The sequence below is a fragment of the Enoplosus armatus genome, chromosome 9 (assembly GCF_043641665.1).
Source record: "Enoplosus armatus isolate fEnoArm2 chromosome 9, fEnoArm2.hap1, whole genome shotgun sequence".
In the NCBI taxonomy this organism is placed as follows: domain Eukaryota; kingdom Metazoa; phylum Chordata; class Actinopteri; order Centrarchiformes; family Enoplosidae; genus Enoplosus; species Enoplosus armatus.
In genome coordinates, this window is record NC_092188.1 from 6,426,677 (window position 1) to 6,440,237 (window position 13,561).

At 37.0% G+C, this 13,561-nt stretch overlaps 1 protein-coding gene and 1 long non-coding RNA gene across 2 annotated transcripts; both read left to right on the top strand.

Annotated features, from left to right (window-relative positions):
- The first annotated feature begins 1,898 nt into the window (after positions 1-1,898).
- Positions 1,899-7,873, top strand: dhdds (dehydrodolichyl diphosphate synthase). The gene is made up of 8 exons (XM_070912404.1): positions 1,899-1,961; positions 2,945-3,061; positions 3,146-3,288; positions 4,583-4,699; positions 4,846-4,947; positions 5,089-5,203; positions 5,802-5,909; positions 7,140-7,873. Exons 1-8 carry the CDS (start codon positions 1,899-1,901, stop codon positions 7,380-7,382), a joined length of 1,008 nt encoding a protein of 335 aa, XP_070768505.1. The 3' UTR covers positions 7,383-7,873.
- A 1,275-nt stretch (positions 7,874-9,148) lies between these two features.
- Positions 9,149-13,258, top strand: LOC139290487 (uncharacterized). Its single transcript, XR_011597538.1, has 6 exons — positions 9,149-9,336; positions 10,695-10,712; positions 10,984-11,013; positions 11,419-11,463; positions 11,727-11,783; positions 12,626-13,258. It is a non-coding gene; the product is annotated as an uncharacterized lncRNA (long non-coding RNA).
- Positions 13,259-13,561: the final 303 nt, after the last annotated feature.

Sequence of the window (13,561 nt, forward strand, 5' to 3'; positions counted from 1 at the left end):
TGGCACTATCCTCACATCCTCTCATGCATTATGTTTTGTGTGTGCAAATAAACTAAACTAAACTAAACTTTTCTTGTTAGACCTAAGCCCAGCGCAACCTTTGACGTCCATAGATGGTACACTGGTTTTCTTCATATTTATCCAACAGATCCTTCACTGTCTTCATTAGCAACTCAGCCCCACCCTCAACTTTCACCTCCTGCTCCCCAAAGTTCTATACTTGGTCTCATCTATATGCTCCTGTTACGTCACATTACCCAAAAACGCAACCTCTCTTTTTGTTGTTATGCTAATGACACTCTTTTTTTTTTATTCTGTAGGGGATAATAGGGGGTTCATAGGGGATTATTTGTCCCCTGGGCTTTAATAATCACAACAACTAACAGACCTCAATGACTGTCTTCTGGATATCAACATCAACTTTCTTCAGTAAAATAACATGGTGAAATAAATGCAATAAACTTCTAAAACAAGCAGAATGAAATAGCATTTCATAATAATGAGCTGAGTTTTTAATTATTTATTATGACGGTAATCATCAAATTCAAGTATCGATTAATAAGCAGATTCTTTTCTTGAAGAATCAATTAATTTGTGGTCTACGAAATGTCAGAAAACAGTAAAAAATGTTTCCTAAAGCCCCAGTTAAAACCAAATGCTTGTTTTGTCTGACTAACAGTCCAAAACCCAAAGATTATTGATTTACTATTACATGAGAAGCTGAAACTGGGGAATGTTCTTGAAAAAAATGAGCTCAAAGTTTAATTGATTATCAAAGTTGCAGATACATTTTCCATCAATCGATTAATAGAGTACTTATTTCAGTATTAATTCATATTATTATTTATTTTATAATGTCTAATTCATTTTGACACTTTGGGTCACCATACACTGTTTGTCTGCACACATTCTTTACATGACAGAGTTATCCACCCACACATAAGTACAGAGTAGTATTTCCATTTTTATGCTACTTTATACTTCAAGTTCACTACATTTCAGTAGGAAATATTGTACCGTTTTACTTTGACTGGTAGTTAGTTTACTGAAAGAAGAATAACACAAAAAACATATAATCACTGATGAAATATGATTTATTGTTAAAGATTAAACCACCTAGCAAAATATAAAGTAGTAAAATTACCTCAACCTCGACTAGCTAACAGTAAAATGCTACGTGCACATTAATGCTTCAGTAATGCAATAATATAATAGGCCTAATATAACACTCACAGGACGAGTTTTTCTGCTTTATGAGTACTTTTACTTTTGTTTCTTTATTTCGCAGATAGTACTTCTGTACTTTTACTTCAGTAAGATTTTAAATCCAGGACTTTTACTTGTATATGTATATATATATATATATATATACACCAGAATGAACGCGCAGATCCACATACTTTAAAAATCTACCAACCTCTGACAGGAAGTCGTCATCGTGCGGTTGCGTCACTTTACTCCAATGCGGAAGCGATCGTCATCGTAAAAGCTGTGAGTTGGAAGGTCTGTGATATGTGATAAAATTATAGTAATTTTGCGAGTAGTACAGCGTGTGCTTCAATAGTTTGAATGAATAAAGCAGTTTCCATGAACAGTGGGTGTTTTCTGCACGATGTGTGGTTAAGTTCAGGCGTTTATAGCCTCATAGCTGTTAAGTTCATTGCATGTCTCGTGAGCCAGGCTGACAGTTAACGGAGAAATCCAGCAGTTGCTGCTACTAAGATGAGATGTATTTTTTAATGACACGTTAAAAAGACATTCGGATGCTTTTCTTGTCGTATAAACAGTAACTTGGTATTTTTTTCTGTCAAGTGTAGGATGGGTTGTAAGGTTGACAGTCATAAACGTTTTTTAAAGCCATTTTGATCGTTTATTTTTAGACCGTTTAAAGTCCGAAAATGTCGTGGATAAGGGAAGGTGAATTAAACCTGCTTGAAAAGATTTCAGCGAATATCCTGAAGGTAAGCCTAAATCTGTATGTTCTTATATACCTCTTTGACGAGCCTTAGTTTGCCTCTCTTGTATTTGCCACTGAGTCATACAGCATCTATTTCAAATCCAAAAAGAAATACTTACAGATGTTTGAAAAGAATGGTCATTAAACTACACTTACCGCAGCTCTGGAGGTATTTCCATCCAGATGGCGAAATATTAAATTCACTGCAAAATAAGATTTTTCATTGTGTCTTTCTTCAAGTGTCTCTGTTTTCGAAATTTGAACAAAGATAGTAGCTGGAAATCTCCTTGCACAATCTGTACGACCTGAAACAAAATAGTTCTTAGTATATGTTATATTTGTCTATATTGATGTTGCATTGTATTATTTTATATTGTCATAGAAGATAATGGGTTATATTCTTCTATATTCTTCTTCTTCTGGGTTAAAAGCCGTTATTATCATACTGCAGATGGAATATTTCTTTCATTTATAGGTAGAAGAGTCTTTTGGAAATACCTCTAGAACAGTGTTACGTGTGGTTACACAACGTTCTGGGTTTTTCAAAGATCTCCAGCTATTTCTTTTTCTCAAAAATACGGATGCTCAGCCCTGTGACTTGAATGTAATGGCATTACATGAGAGGTACAAACTAGGGCTGCTTTCTTTCACCCAAAGACAATCGGCACCACTGAAGGGCTGATCCACTCATTAAGACCGTGACATGCAGTTGAAAGCTCTGAAAAAACTTGTAAATGGACCTTGTGTTTTTCAAAGTCCTACTTGCTCAAAATGCTAAGGTCAAGAATGAAACTTAACACTTAACAAAGATAATCAGTGTCCTATCATAAAACACAAGGAAATCTTCACATGTTGCCGTATTACTTTTCTCTTGATCAATTAATCATTTCCGCTCTATACAACTGTATTATTAATATTACTTATAATGTCTCTGTCAGTATAACCCACATCTCTCCTGACTCCTCTGATCTGCACTGTGTCTCCCAGGCTGGACCCATGCCTAAACATGTGGCCTTCATCATGGATGGTAACCGTCGCTTTGCACGTAAGAAAAACATGGAGCGCCAGGAAGGGCATATGCAGGGCTTCAACAAGCTGGCAGAGGTGCGTTGTCTTCTCAAACACGTGTAATCTTGGCATAAAATAGGATGCTCTTGTGTGTGTAACCCCTTGCCCCTTCCACACCAGACATTACGTTGGTGTAAGCATCTGAACATCCAAGAGGTGACAGTTTACGCCTTCAGCATCGAGAACTTCAAGCGCTCTAAAGACGAGGTGGCTGGGCTGATTGAGCTGGCCAAGCAGAAATTTGAGCGGCTGTTGGAGGAACGGTGAGTTTCAAGTTAAGGATTCTAAAGGAAAAAAGTAAAAATTAGTCTTTCGCTTTGCTGTTGCTTGTGGGACAAGTTTATTCATCATATGATTCATAGCTTCCTTAAAGTAAAGAGGAACCAAATGCAGTGCTTGAGCACTGCTGGTTAGTCAAAGTAAGTTAGGTGTCTTTGCAAGACGTGTTTCGATTTCAGGTCTGGCACTGGGCTTTAGAAGGGTAGTAAGTAACCCACTGTAACAAGAACTTTTTCAAACGGGCTGTTAAATGGTTTTAAATCAACATAGTTTACAGTTGCATTTCAAAGGATCTCCACTGAGGAAATATTGGAATTTTTGCTGCAGCTGGATACGACATCAGTTGACAACACTGACACAGAAACACCACTGCATTGGCCAATGAGGAAGATACACTGTGGACTGATGCCAGAATGGCCAAGAGGAAGAAAAGCGGACTTATAAATAGGAGTGCACAATATCAATTGATTCCATTGCTATTTTACTGAGGATTACACGAGAATATCTAGTTTGCAACTGTAGATTTTGCCTGAAATAATACTGTAATTATGGCCCTTGGTGCAAGTATAGATGTCCAAAAACACTTTAAATCAATCAACAGTGTTAAAGCAGTGAGTGTTAAAGCTAATATGGAGGCGCGTTAAGCCGCAGTTCCACAAATGGCCACTAGATGTTGGTGCAAGAAAAGATTTTTCTTGGGTTGTCAGACAGTTCTTCATGTCAATTAGTATGTAGTTTTGTTAAAAACATATAAAGGCTGAAATTTAGGCTTGTTTTGGAATATATTTGCTTGATGCTTTGGTGCTTGCCACTCACCCCACCTCATCTCTGTTCTTCAATTACCAAAATTAAAAATTTCTCAACATCAGTAACACTGTAGAAAATATATCATCATATTGTTGTGACATATTGGACATAATCTGATACCGATAACATTTTATGTAACTACTTCACCTTTTCAATATGTGTATCAAGACACTACAAGGTTGCTGTCCATTGGTTTATGATGGACGGTGGTTAGTGTTATTGTGTTCAACACCAACACTTGACAAGCCATCTTTACACAAGACTTTGGACTGCCGACTGCTTCAGGGAAACTGTACTCACTGACTGCTCAGTGGAAATTCCTATGTGTTGGCACCTTTGCGAAATGCAGACGGACACGTTTCAGCAGCCTTGTATGAATGGACTAGTCTCCTTGTTCTCCCTGTTCTTCTTCATGTTTTTCTTGACTTTTCTACTCCGCTATATACCTCTCTTGCGTCTCACCTTCTTTAGGGACAATCTGGAGAAGCATGGTGTGTGTATCCGGGTGCTGGGTGACTTGAATATGCTGCCACTTGACCTTCAGCAACTTATTGCCAAAGCTGTGGTCACAACCAAGGCGCACAATAAGTATGTGTTTTATTAATTTGTACGCCTCCCTCTTTGACCCTCATCATTAGTGACTCAATTTTACCACTATACTATCCATATGACATAAACAGATTTTATATTATACAGTATAAATGACCACAGATATACAAATGCTTGTTTTGCAGATGTTTCCTGAATGTGTGTTTTGCCTACACGTCAAGATATGAAATCACCAATGCGGTCAGAGAAATGGCTTGGGGAGTGGAGCAGGGCCTGATCAAAGCCAGGTAGCAAAAACGACCAAGACAATACTGAGTCGGTCTTGTTGACGTCCTACCAACATCTATAATGCAACATAGACTATAAGAAGTTAACCTGGGGAGCTATTGCTTTAACTAGCTGTGTTTGTGTTGTTTTTTTGTGCTCAGTGATGTTTCAGAGGCCTTGCTAAGTGAGTGTTTGTACAGCAATAATTCTCCCAATCCTGATCTGCTCATCCGCACCTCTGGAGAGGTGCGCCTCAGCGACTTCCTTCTTTGGCAGGTGAGGATGAAAATGACTGCATGGAAAAATGACCACAATTGAAGATGAGAGTAGTCGTCTTCAATATGCCCCTTGAGGGATTGTACTTAAACTTTGAAAACCCTAAAGTGTTTGGTGATCACTGCATGTTTGGAGTAATTACATTTTTTTCTGAAACAGGCGCAGCAGCTGTAATACTGGCAGTTATACTTGTATTTCAGGTTATTTTGCTTGTATTCACCTGCAAACATGCTTTTAAACAAGGCTTTTAGTTTATGTAGACATTGCCCCAAATTTGTCTTTGATGCCAACAAAGAATATCTCACTCAGCTGTCTTACCTTATTAAGACAGTAATGAAACTGGGGATTTCTCTTTAATATCAACCACACTTTAGATCATAAGACTTCTCTAAGAAACGCTGACTATCGCATAACATTTGAAACTGCTGCTTTTATGCCTGTAACAACAAAGTATTGTCCACCAAACTAGAGGTGCAATCTATGATAGACAGTCTTAACCAAATAGACTTCATTTTTAATGATTTGATCATATTGTCAAACACTTTCCAGCTTCTCCTCTGAGACTTGTATTGATTTTCTTTTATCTTCCACTCTGCAGACGTCCCACTCCTGTCTAGTGTTTCAGTCAGTTCTGTGGCCGGAGTACTCATTCTGGAACCTGTGTGAGGCCATTCTTCAATTTCAGCTAAATCACAAATCCATTCAGGTGAGGCTGATATTGAGGCGCAACTTGTTTGTTGTGACTAATATAGGACTCTGCATTTGAAAGGGTATACAGGAAGAATAGGAATAACAAGAACATCTCAGAATACAGTGCCTTTCAGTAAATGACCCTGCCAAAGGGATTGATTCAACTCTGTCATTTCTGAGACTGTAGTGTAATAAAGCAAATGTGTAGCTGAGGATCTGTGTGACTTTAGCTCCCTGTTGCCATTGCAGTTTTCCTGTCTTTGCAATATGCTAACACATGAACACTGCATTCCCTTGCCACTTTTTAAAATGTTGCATTGTTTACAAGTGGTGCAGCCAGTAGCCTACTCTGTCTCCTGAGTCTGGCCTCCTTGAACCACAGTAGGATGTCATATGTTGATTTGAAAACTCACCAATAAAAATGGTCAGTACCAATCCCAATCAGGACTCTTTTGTTACTATTGTAATAATGACGATGTAAGTATTGGCTGTGCGACTTGTTGGCTCATCACAAAAAACTATGCAATGTAGAAGGAAGAGACACATAAAAATCATGAGAACATATTCCTGCAGGAAATGCAGGAAAACTGTTTTGGCAAATGAGGAATAACTGGACACAGATGTATTCATCAACATCATTGAAAGATACTTAATGGGGGATTTGTTATATCAAAGTATTGCCTCAAAAGTGACTGAATCAACAACTCAGACAACAGATCTCAACAAGCACTGCCAGCTTTGTCAAATGGATATTTACTGCAGGGTTATTGTATTATATGGTGTTTTTTTTGTCCAACCACTGCATGTCACACTATCGTTTATTCTGGCACAAATCATTTTTATTTTTTTAATTAAAAACTATTGCATGTGTTGTTACAAAGCAGCACAGGCTGTGATAACCTTATTGCCTCGTCTTTATGGCTTCAGCATAGACTTTTTTTTACTACCAAATATCCTAAATATTTATACCAAATAAACCCTGAATGAGTCAATTTAGCAGTGCCACTTTTTTCAAAGACAAGGTAAATATCTTGGGCCAGTATTTCTTAGTAAGTGTGTATCACCCATCAGCTGTCACATAACGTGTACTGTCTGTTATGCATGTTTATGCATGTAATGTGAGTATTGTGATTTCAATATACATCTACATTATTGTCATCAAAACACATAAGGACAAATTTCTTTAAATTAAAGCAATTCCTACTTTACATGACTAACTGGAAATTGAATGTGTGTTGTGTTTTAGAAAGCCAGAGACCTCCATCGAGATCATCAGGCCTTACTGCAGCTGGAGGCAGATCGTGCATGTGTAGCAGAGCACCTGCAGCATCATGGGAATGGAAAGCCTGCCAACGCCCAGAGAAGACAAGAGGCACTGCTGCACTACACCACCTGCCGGGAAGAACGAATTCAGGACTTCCTAGACGCACTGAAGCACAAGAGGGACTCTTTCTTTAATGACTTATCGAGCGAAGCCATCTTGGCCTAAAAAGGCTCTGAAGAACAAACCCCATGTTGAAGTGGGGATGAAACCTCTCCTGTCCTCTTCTCAAAAGGGCTTCAGTGGAAAAGGGAAGAGTGAAAAGTAACAGGGAACGGTTTCATTGTGTTACTGACTTGTACAAGATGATAAGGAAATTTTACCCCTATGGGGCTGTAGAATAATTGATATTTATGATTGTAGATTTAAAAAAAAAAAAAAAGTCTAATACGTGGAAATGTCTGGTCAAGATGTAGTTAAATAATTGTGTAAATTGTCTGTCAAATGCATGCCATTGATTGGAAGATCACATTATATGAGTGAAACCCAGGGACTCTGTGTTTTGGAAATGTTTCCAAAGCAGTCGTCCAGATTGATATAAATCAGTCCAGTTTTGCATTTTTGTTGAGGCCTAAGGGAAGTGATGTTTGTTGAGTGTGATGTTAATGACGTAACTAGATTTTGACCAGCTTTCTTAAACAGAATAAAGTGATAACTATATGTCAGATATGATGAAATGATGTGTGATTCAATCCTTTGTACTTACCTACCACATGTCAATATTATTGCTGTCTTTTGCCAGTTTACCCCAGTTCCTGCCTCCATTTGGCTTTTGATATATTGGTTTCTAATGTCTTAACTTGTGTGGCAGAGAATTATCCCTTTTGTAAGGTCCATGCTGCTGGTGTGTATAGCATCTTTGATTAGAGGTCTTTCTACAACTGGAAAGCTTTCAGCCCACAAAGCCATTGCAACTAAATTACATTTCAACGACTAACTGTTGGATTAAGTATTGAAGTATTGGGCCTTTCCACTAATTGACATGGTAAATATACAGATTAGGTTATTTATTGCATATATTAAATTAATATGAATGTATAGAGTTGCTGTTTTGTTCAAAGCAAATATTAAGCTAGTAATTGTAATGTACATATAAAGGTGGGTAAACTATGACTCACTGTCAGTGATCTAACACATTTTAACACTGTTTATTGGCTTTTGTTAATTTGGGAAAATCAGTTCACCAGTAATACAACAGTACTGCTAAAAAAAAGAAAAAGAAAAGAAAGACATACATACCAAAATATAAATAAGCAAGTATAGAGGGAAAAAACTTACATTTTAGAAGCACAATCCAAGTATTCATTGTATTCTTCCTCTTGATTCTGACCGTGTTACTCATGATGTAAAATCTCCTTCCATTGGGGACAGCCTTCTAACAAAAGTAACTGAAGTAAAGAGGCAATCTTAACACAGCCAGTGTCCCCTTTATACAATGAAGGAATGTTGAGATCTTCCACATTTTAATTATACTCCATTACAAGTAAAAGCACATAAATATTAGCAGCAAGTAGGTAAAAACACTCAATAATGGTCAATTTCAGAATCACATATATTATATTGTTGGATTAAAGGAGTGGAGTAAAAAGTACAATATTTCCCTCTGAAATGTAGTTAAGTTTAAGTATAGAGTAGCATGAAATGGAAAATAGTCAAATACCTCAAAACTGTACTTAAGTACAGTACTTGAGTAATTGTACTTAGTTACCTCCCACCACTGAAAGAAAAGCCGTGAACTGGACCAACCATTAGCTATAATGCACTGCTCTTTTTCGATCACAACCTTAATCGATCAGAAACATTCGATACAGCGCCCCCCTGCGGCATTGGTCAGTATCTCCCAGTCTACTTCCTGCCTCTTTAACAAATGGGTGGTGCCTGGGAGCACGTGATGTATTTGCATCCAATGACAGACATCGAAATACAAAACTGGTTCAAACCGGTTTCGTTCTTATATTTCAGTGTATAAACTACAAAAACATTCGTTTGCATTATACATTCGCCATTTTCCTCGGCAACTGGTCGGTTGTCGTCCCTTATCTCTCCGAAAAAAAGCCCGTTTTTACGGTTATATTTTTGAGCTTTCTGTTCATTTCCTATCAACAACATGGGCAAAACGAAGGTAAGATTTTTATTTTATTTTATTTTTTAACTAAATGCATTAGGGTCGTGCTGTTAACTTGAGGTTAACGTCAGGCTGCGTTTGATATTTCTGCATCAGAGGAACGTCATCATCCCTAACAGACATTACAGCCATGGCGGTCCGACGGCAGAGACCTGTCCAGGCACCCTCCCATTTGTCGAAGTTTGTTTTCTAGGCAGGAACGGAAAATATCTCTTAATCCGTTATAGACGATTTAAGAAGAACGTACATAATTATATTTTCACGTCCTGCGCCAAAGCCCTGACGAGTGCAGCCGTTGACATTGCGCTGTGCAAAACTGCACCGTTGACCGTTCGTCTTTTCCCTCTTTGACAGGAGGTTGGGGGGAAATCTTGACAGGTTAACCCCCCAACAGCAAACTTTTCGATAAGCGCTGTAAATGTGCAGTTAGCTATCAGGTTAATAAGAATGCATTACTTGTGATCTAAATTAACTAATGCTGCGTGGATATGTAGCAATCAAAATAAGTTCAAGCACAACCTGCAAATTTGAGGAAGGAGTTGGGGGAGGGGGGAGTTATTTTAATTTTTTTTTTTTTTTACTCTGTTTTGAATAAGAAAAGTCAGGCATGTTTATGCATGTTGATTCAGAACCGGTTTAATATCTCGTCATCTAGTTGGAATTAAATCAACAATGACCTTTAAACATCTAACTCTGCTGTAATTAATGTAACTGTATACCAGTGCGTTTCAGTAAATGAACAAATGCAGCCATGCGAAATATTTAATATGGTTTGTCTCAATTATGAATAGTTTGTTTGATTAAGACTAAAGTTAATTTTCCGTGTCGGATTACACATCCTGTAGCGGCGTGTGCTATTTATAAACATAGCAATTTGACGTTTTGAAAAATGTATATAAAAAAAATAAAAACGATTTATTTATGAAAGCACAACTGAAATGTAATTGTAAATTGTTTGCAATCTCTGCAGGCCTGCGTCTGGCTGCATCTATCATATGGCGGTAGCTACAGATTAGTAAAGTAGTAATCTTATCAGTTTCCCAACAGCTGTCTGTCGGCGCGCACTGATACAAAACAAAGGAAGCTGTCAGGGCGCCAAGGCGGTGTCATGGTGACAGGACAGCCTAAATTTGAATTCAAATATGGGCGGGAAGATGTTCAAAAAAAAATTAATTAAATTTTCTAATTAGTCTTTAGGTCTTGAGTTTCTTTTTTTCTGCCAGTGCAAGACCATCTCTGCACAAATGGTTGTAATTGTAATTGATTTTAAGATCATATTGTTGTTTTGAGTTATTATGAGTTGTCATGTATAATACTCAAATTGTAATATTGTTTCTTTATTCTTTGTCTTTCAGAAAACTGTCCCTCCTGAGGTTTGTAAAACTTGTTTGTTTACATTATTCATATTATATTAATGCTCTGTTATTGCAAGAATATTGGACACCTGCACATCCTCATGAATTAATATAGATTGTATTTTACTTCAGTAGATGAATAGTTAGTTAAGATTTGTGGTTAAATGCTGCTTTAATGTAATATTAGGTAGATTGTGGTTTTCTTTTTGTCATCCGATGCCCATGTGAATATCATATTTTGTTACAACTGCAATTATTACTGATTTTTACCCCCCTACTATCTCAATAGGAGAGAAGAATTTCCGAGCGTCTAGCAAGGGTAAGTTCTTAGAAAGACAGTCAATCAATTAATTTTAAGGACTGCTATTTTGCTTTTTTCTTGCTCTTTTTTTGATTCATCTTGTTCCTCATCCAAAACGTATGTGTCCCAACACCAGCTTCATCTGGGGATTAATTTAAACCTTGAAATTGAAATGTGCATAAACCCACTGTCTGTCTATTTGCATAGCACATACATGCTACATTCTATATCAATTTACCAAAATCCCGTACTTGTTTTTCTATTACCTTTTCTGATTACAATATAAAACAAAGAGATGGAGAACTAGAGAACTACAAACATGCTCATTGTCACCTGCCATTATTTTTCACCGTCGCCCATGCTCTTCTGCTGTGTAATCTACTGTTACATACTATTTAAAATATATTTCTCCTTGTTTTGCAGAAACCTAAACCTGCAACAGCGGAGAAGAAAAAGGCTGTTGCAAAAGTATGAAACTGATTGATAACACAAGCTGATCTCAACAGAACATCTCTGTATGCTGTATGTCACATGTGAAACTTATTCATGGCCTTCAGTTCCTTGAGGGGAAATTAAGTTTGCCCTAGTTCCAGGGCACATGGGAAAACCTTTGAGAAACAATTTAGATGTTTTCATACACTTGATTCTGTTCATTATTCTGAAGCATGTGATAATTGTAACTATCTGGAAAGCTCTAATCTGTTAGTAATTGAGTGTTGTGTTGTTTGTAGAGGGCACCCAAAGCAAAGAAGACCAAACAAGCTGAAAATGGGAACACCAAGGCTGAGGTTTGTTTCTTTCATGACAAAGAGCTTCTGCCACACATCTTACACAACATATTTTTTCTTTTCTTTTTTTGCAGGTAATTTGTGCTGTTTAATAAATAATTAATGTCGGCAAATTATCAGAGCACAGTGTTTTTAGTTATGTTACCTATCATAAGAGTGTTGAGGGGACAAGAACACATGTTATGAATCTGATAACCTAACTATATTAATATGAAGGAATTAACTCAGTATTTGTAGGATCGTCAATGGTTTGTGTCTCGCCGTTGACTACTGTACATATGTTTCCTACTTTACTTCTCTATACCAAAACACAGCTGCTAGCTTGCCATGAGAGATGTAACTTTAATTCCTTTTGTAGGATTTACTTAACATTAATTAGAGGCTGTGTAAGAAGAAATGCAGAGATCTTTGGATAATATGCATCTGATGATTAGAAAAATTCATGGTCTTGTGAGCCAAACCTATAATTATAACCTAAATAAACACACTACCAATCAAACGAATGCTCAGGAAAATCAACACAAGGTGTCTGCAAGTTCTGAAAATGTCTGAACGTTCAAGTCCTCTTGATTAAAGTCTGAAGTTGTGGTTCTTGGTCAATAAATGCAGTCCTGTCTCTGACAATGTTGGTAAATTGTTTTCCATTTTTTTTTTTTATTAAATGGGACCTGAAAAGGCTGTGTCTGACTTCATGAAACTTGTAGGCACCCTGCAGCATACTAACTAAGATGAAATGGATGAAATGATAACATGATGATGATCACAGTAGAGGGGAATTTACTGTCGTACTGCCAAAATAAGCAATGCATGTAACGTGCTGCTTTCTTATTTTCTGTCCCCAGGAGCCAAAGGCTGAAGCTGCTGAAGCCAAATGAATAATGGTTGATGTGCTCACTCTGTGTACTTGGTGATTGTACAGTTTTAAATAAGTATTTTTTACCAAGTTTTATATTACAAATGTCATTTATAGTTTTGTTTTGGGCTTGCACTTGATGTAACAAAACCTTGTTGTCACATTCATATCAATTCAAACATGATTACCGTCCATATCTTGTAGACGTGGCATTTTTAGTTTGTCTAATTCTTTTTTTTTTTTAAACTGCTGAGTAATAGATATTTTCGAACAAGTTGGATTTTAAACATTATAAGGCAGCTAAAGCATATTGTTAAATTTTTTTTTAGGGGGAATAGGAATTTATCCTTTATCCTTGTATTTTAATGTTGAACTAATAAAGAATTGCTTACCAAATGCTTTGAAACACTGTATGTTGACATGAGATCTAGTCATTGATAATGCCACAGAAAAAATACTGTTATTAGGTCAAAAGTTTGATACATCCCAAAAACACATATGATGTGAACCTGGTCATCTGATGAAAAGTTATGTTAAGTTATGTTTCTGTTAGATGAAAAGGAAGCTTTTCTGACTTCAGTGGTTGATCTAAATGTTCTTGATTAAAAATGTCCAAAATGTCTTCTTTGCGTTTCTTTGTTGTGACATGAAAACCTCATCCGAGGAAAAATGGAAGTAGCCTTGTTTCATATAGATACACAGTGGCCATCGCAGTGTCCCTTCATGTAGTGATACAACTCATCCCAAACCCACTGCAGGCTCCTCCATCTTGGCAGGACATCCATTTTAAGATAATTCTCACCTCAGGGTTTTTTTTTCTCTCCTTATCACCACTGAGGTTGGTGGCGCTAGGCTCAGCTTTTATTTTCAACTTGCTGATGTGTTGATATTATATTTTGACAACATCATTTTTGTCATAATGTAA

Coding starts and splice junctions, on each gene's coding strand:
- dhdds (XM_070912404.1), top strand. CDS start 1,899: ATGTCGTGGATAAGGGAAGGTGAATTAAACCTGCTTGAAAAGATTTCA. Junction 1,962..2,944: donor TTTCAGCGAATATCCTGAAG/GTAAGCCTAAAT, acceptor TGTGTCTCCCAG/GCTGGACCCATGCCTAAACA. Junction 3,289..4,582: donor GAGCGGCTGTTGGAGGAACG/GTGAGTTTCAAG, acceptor CACCTTCTTTAG/GGACAATCTGGAGAAGCATG.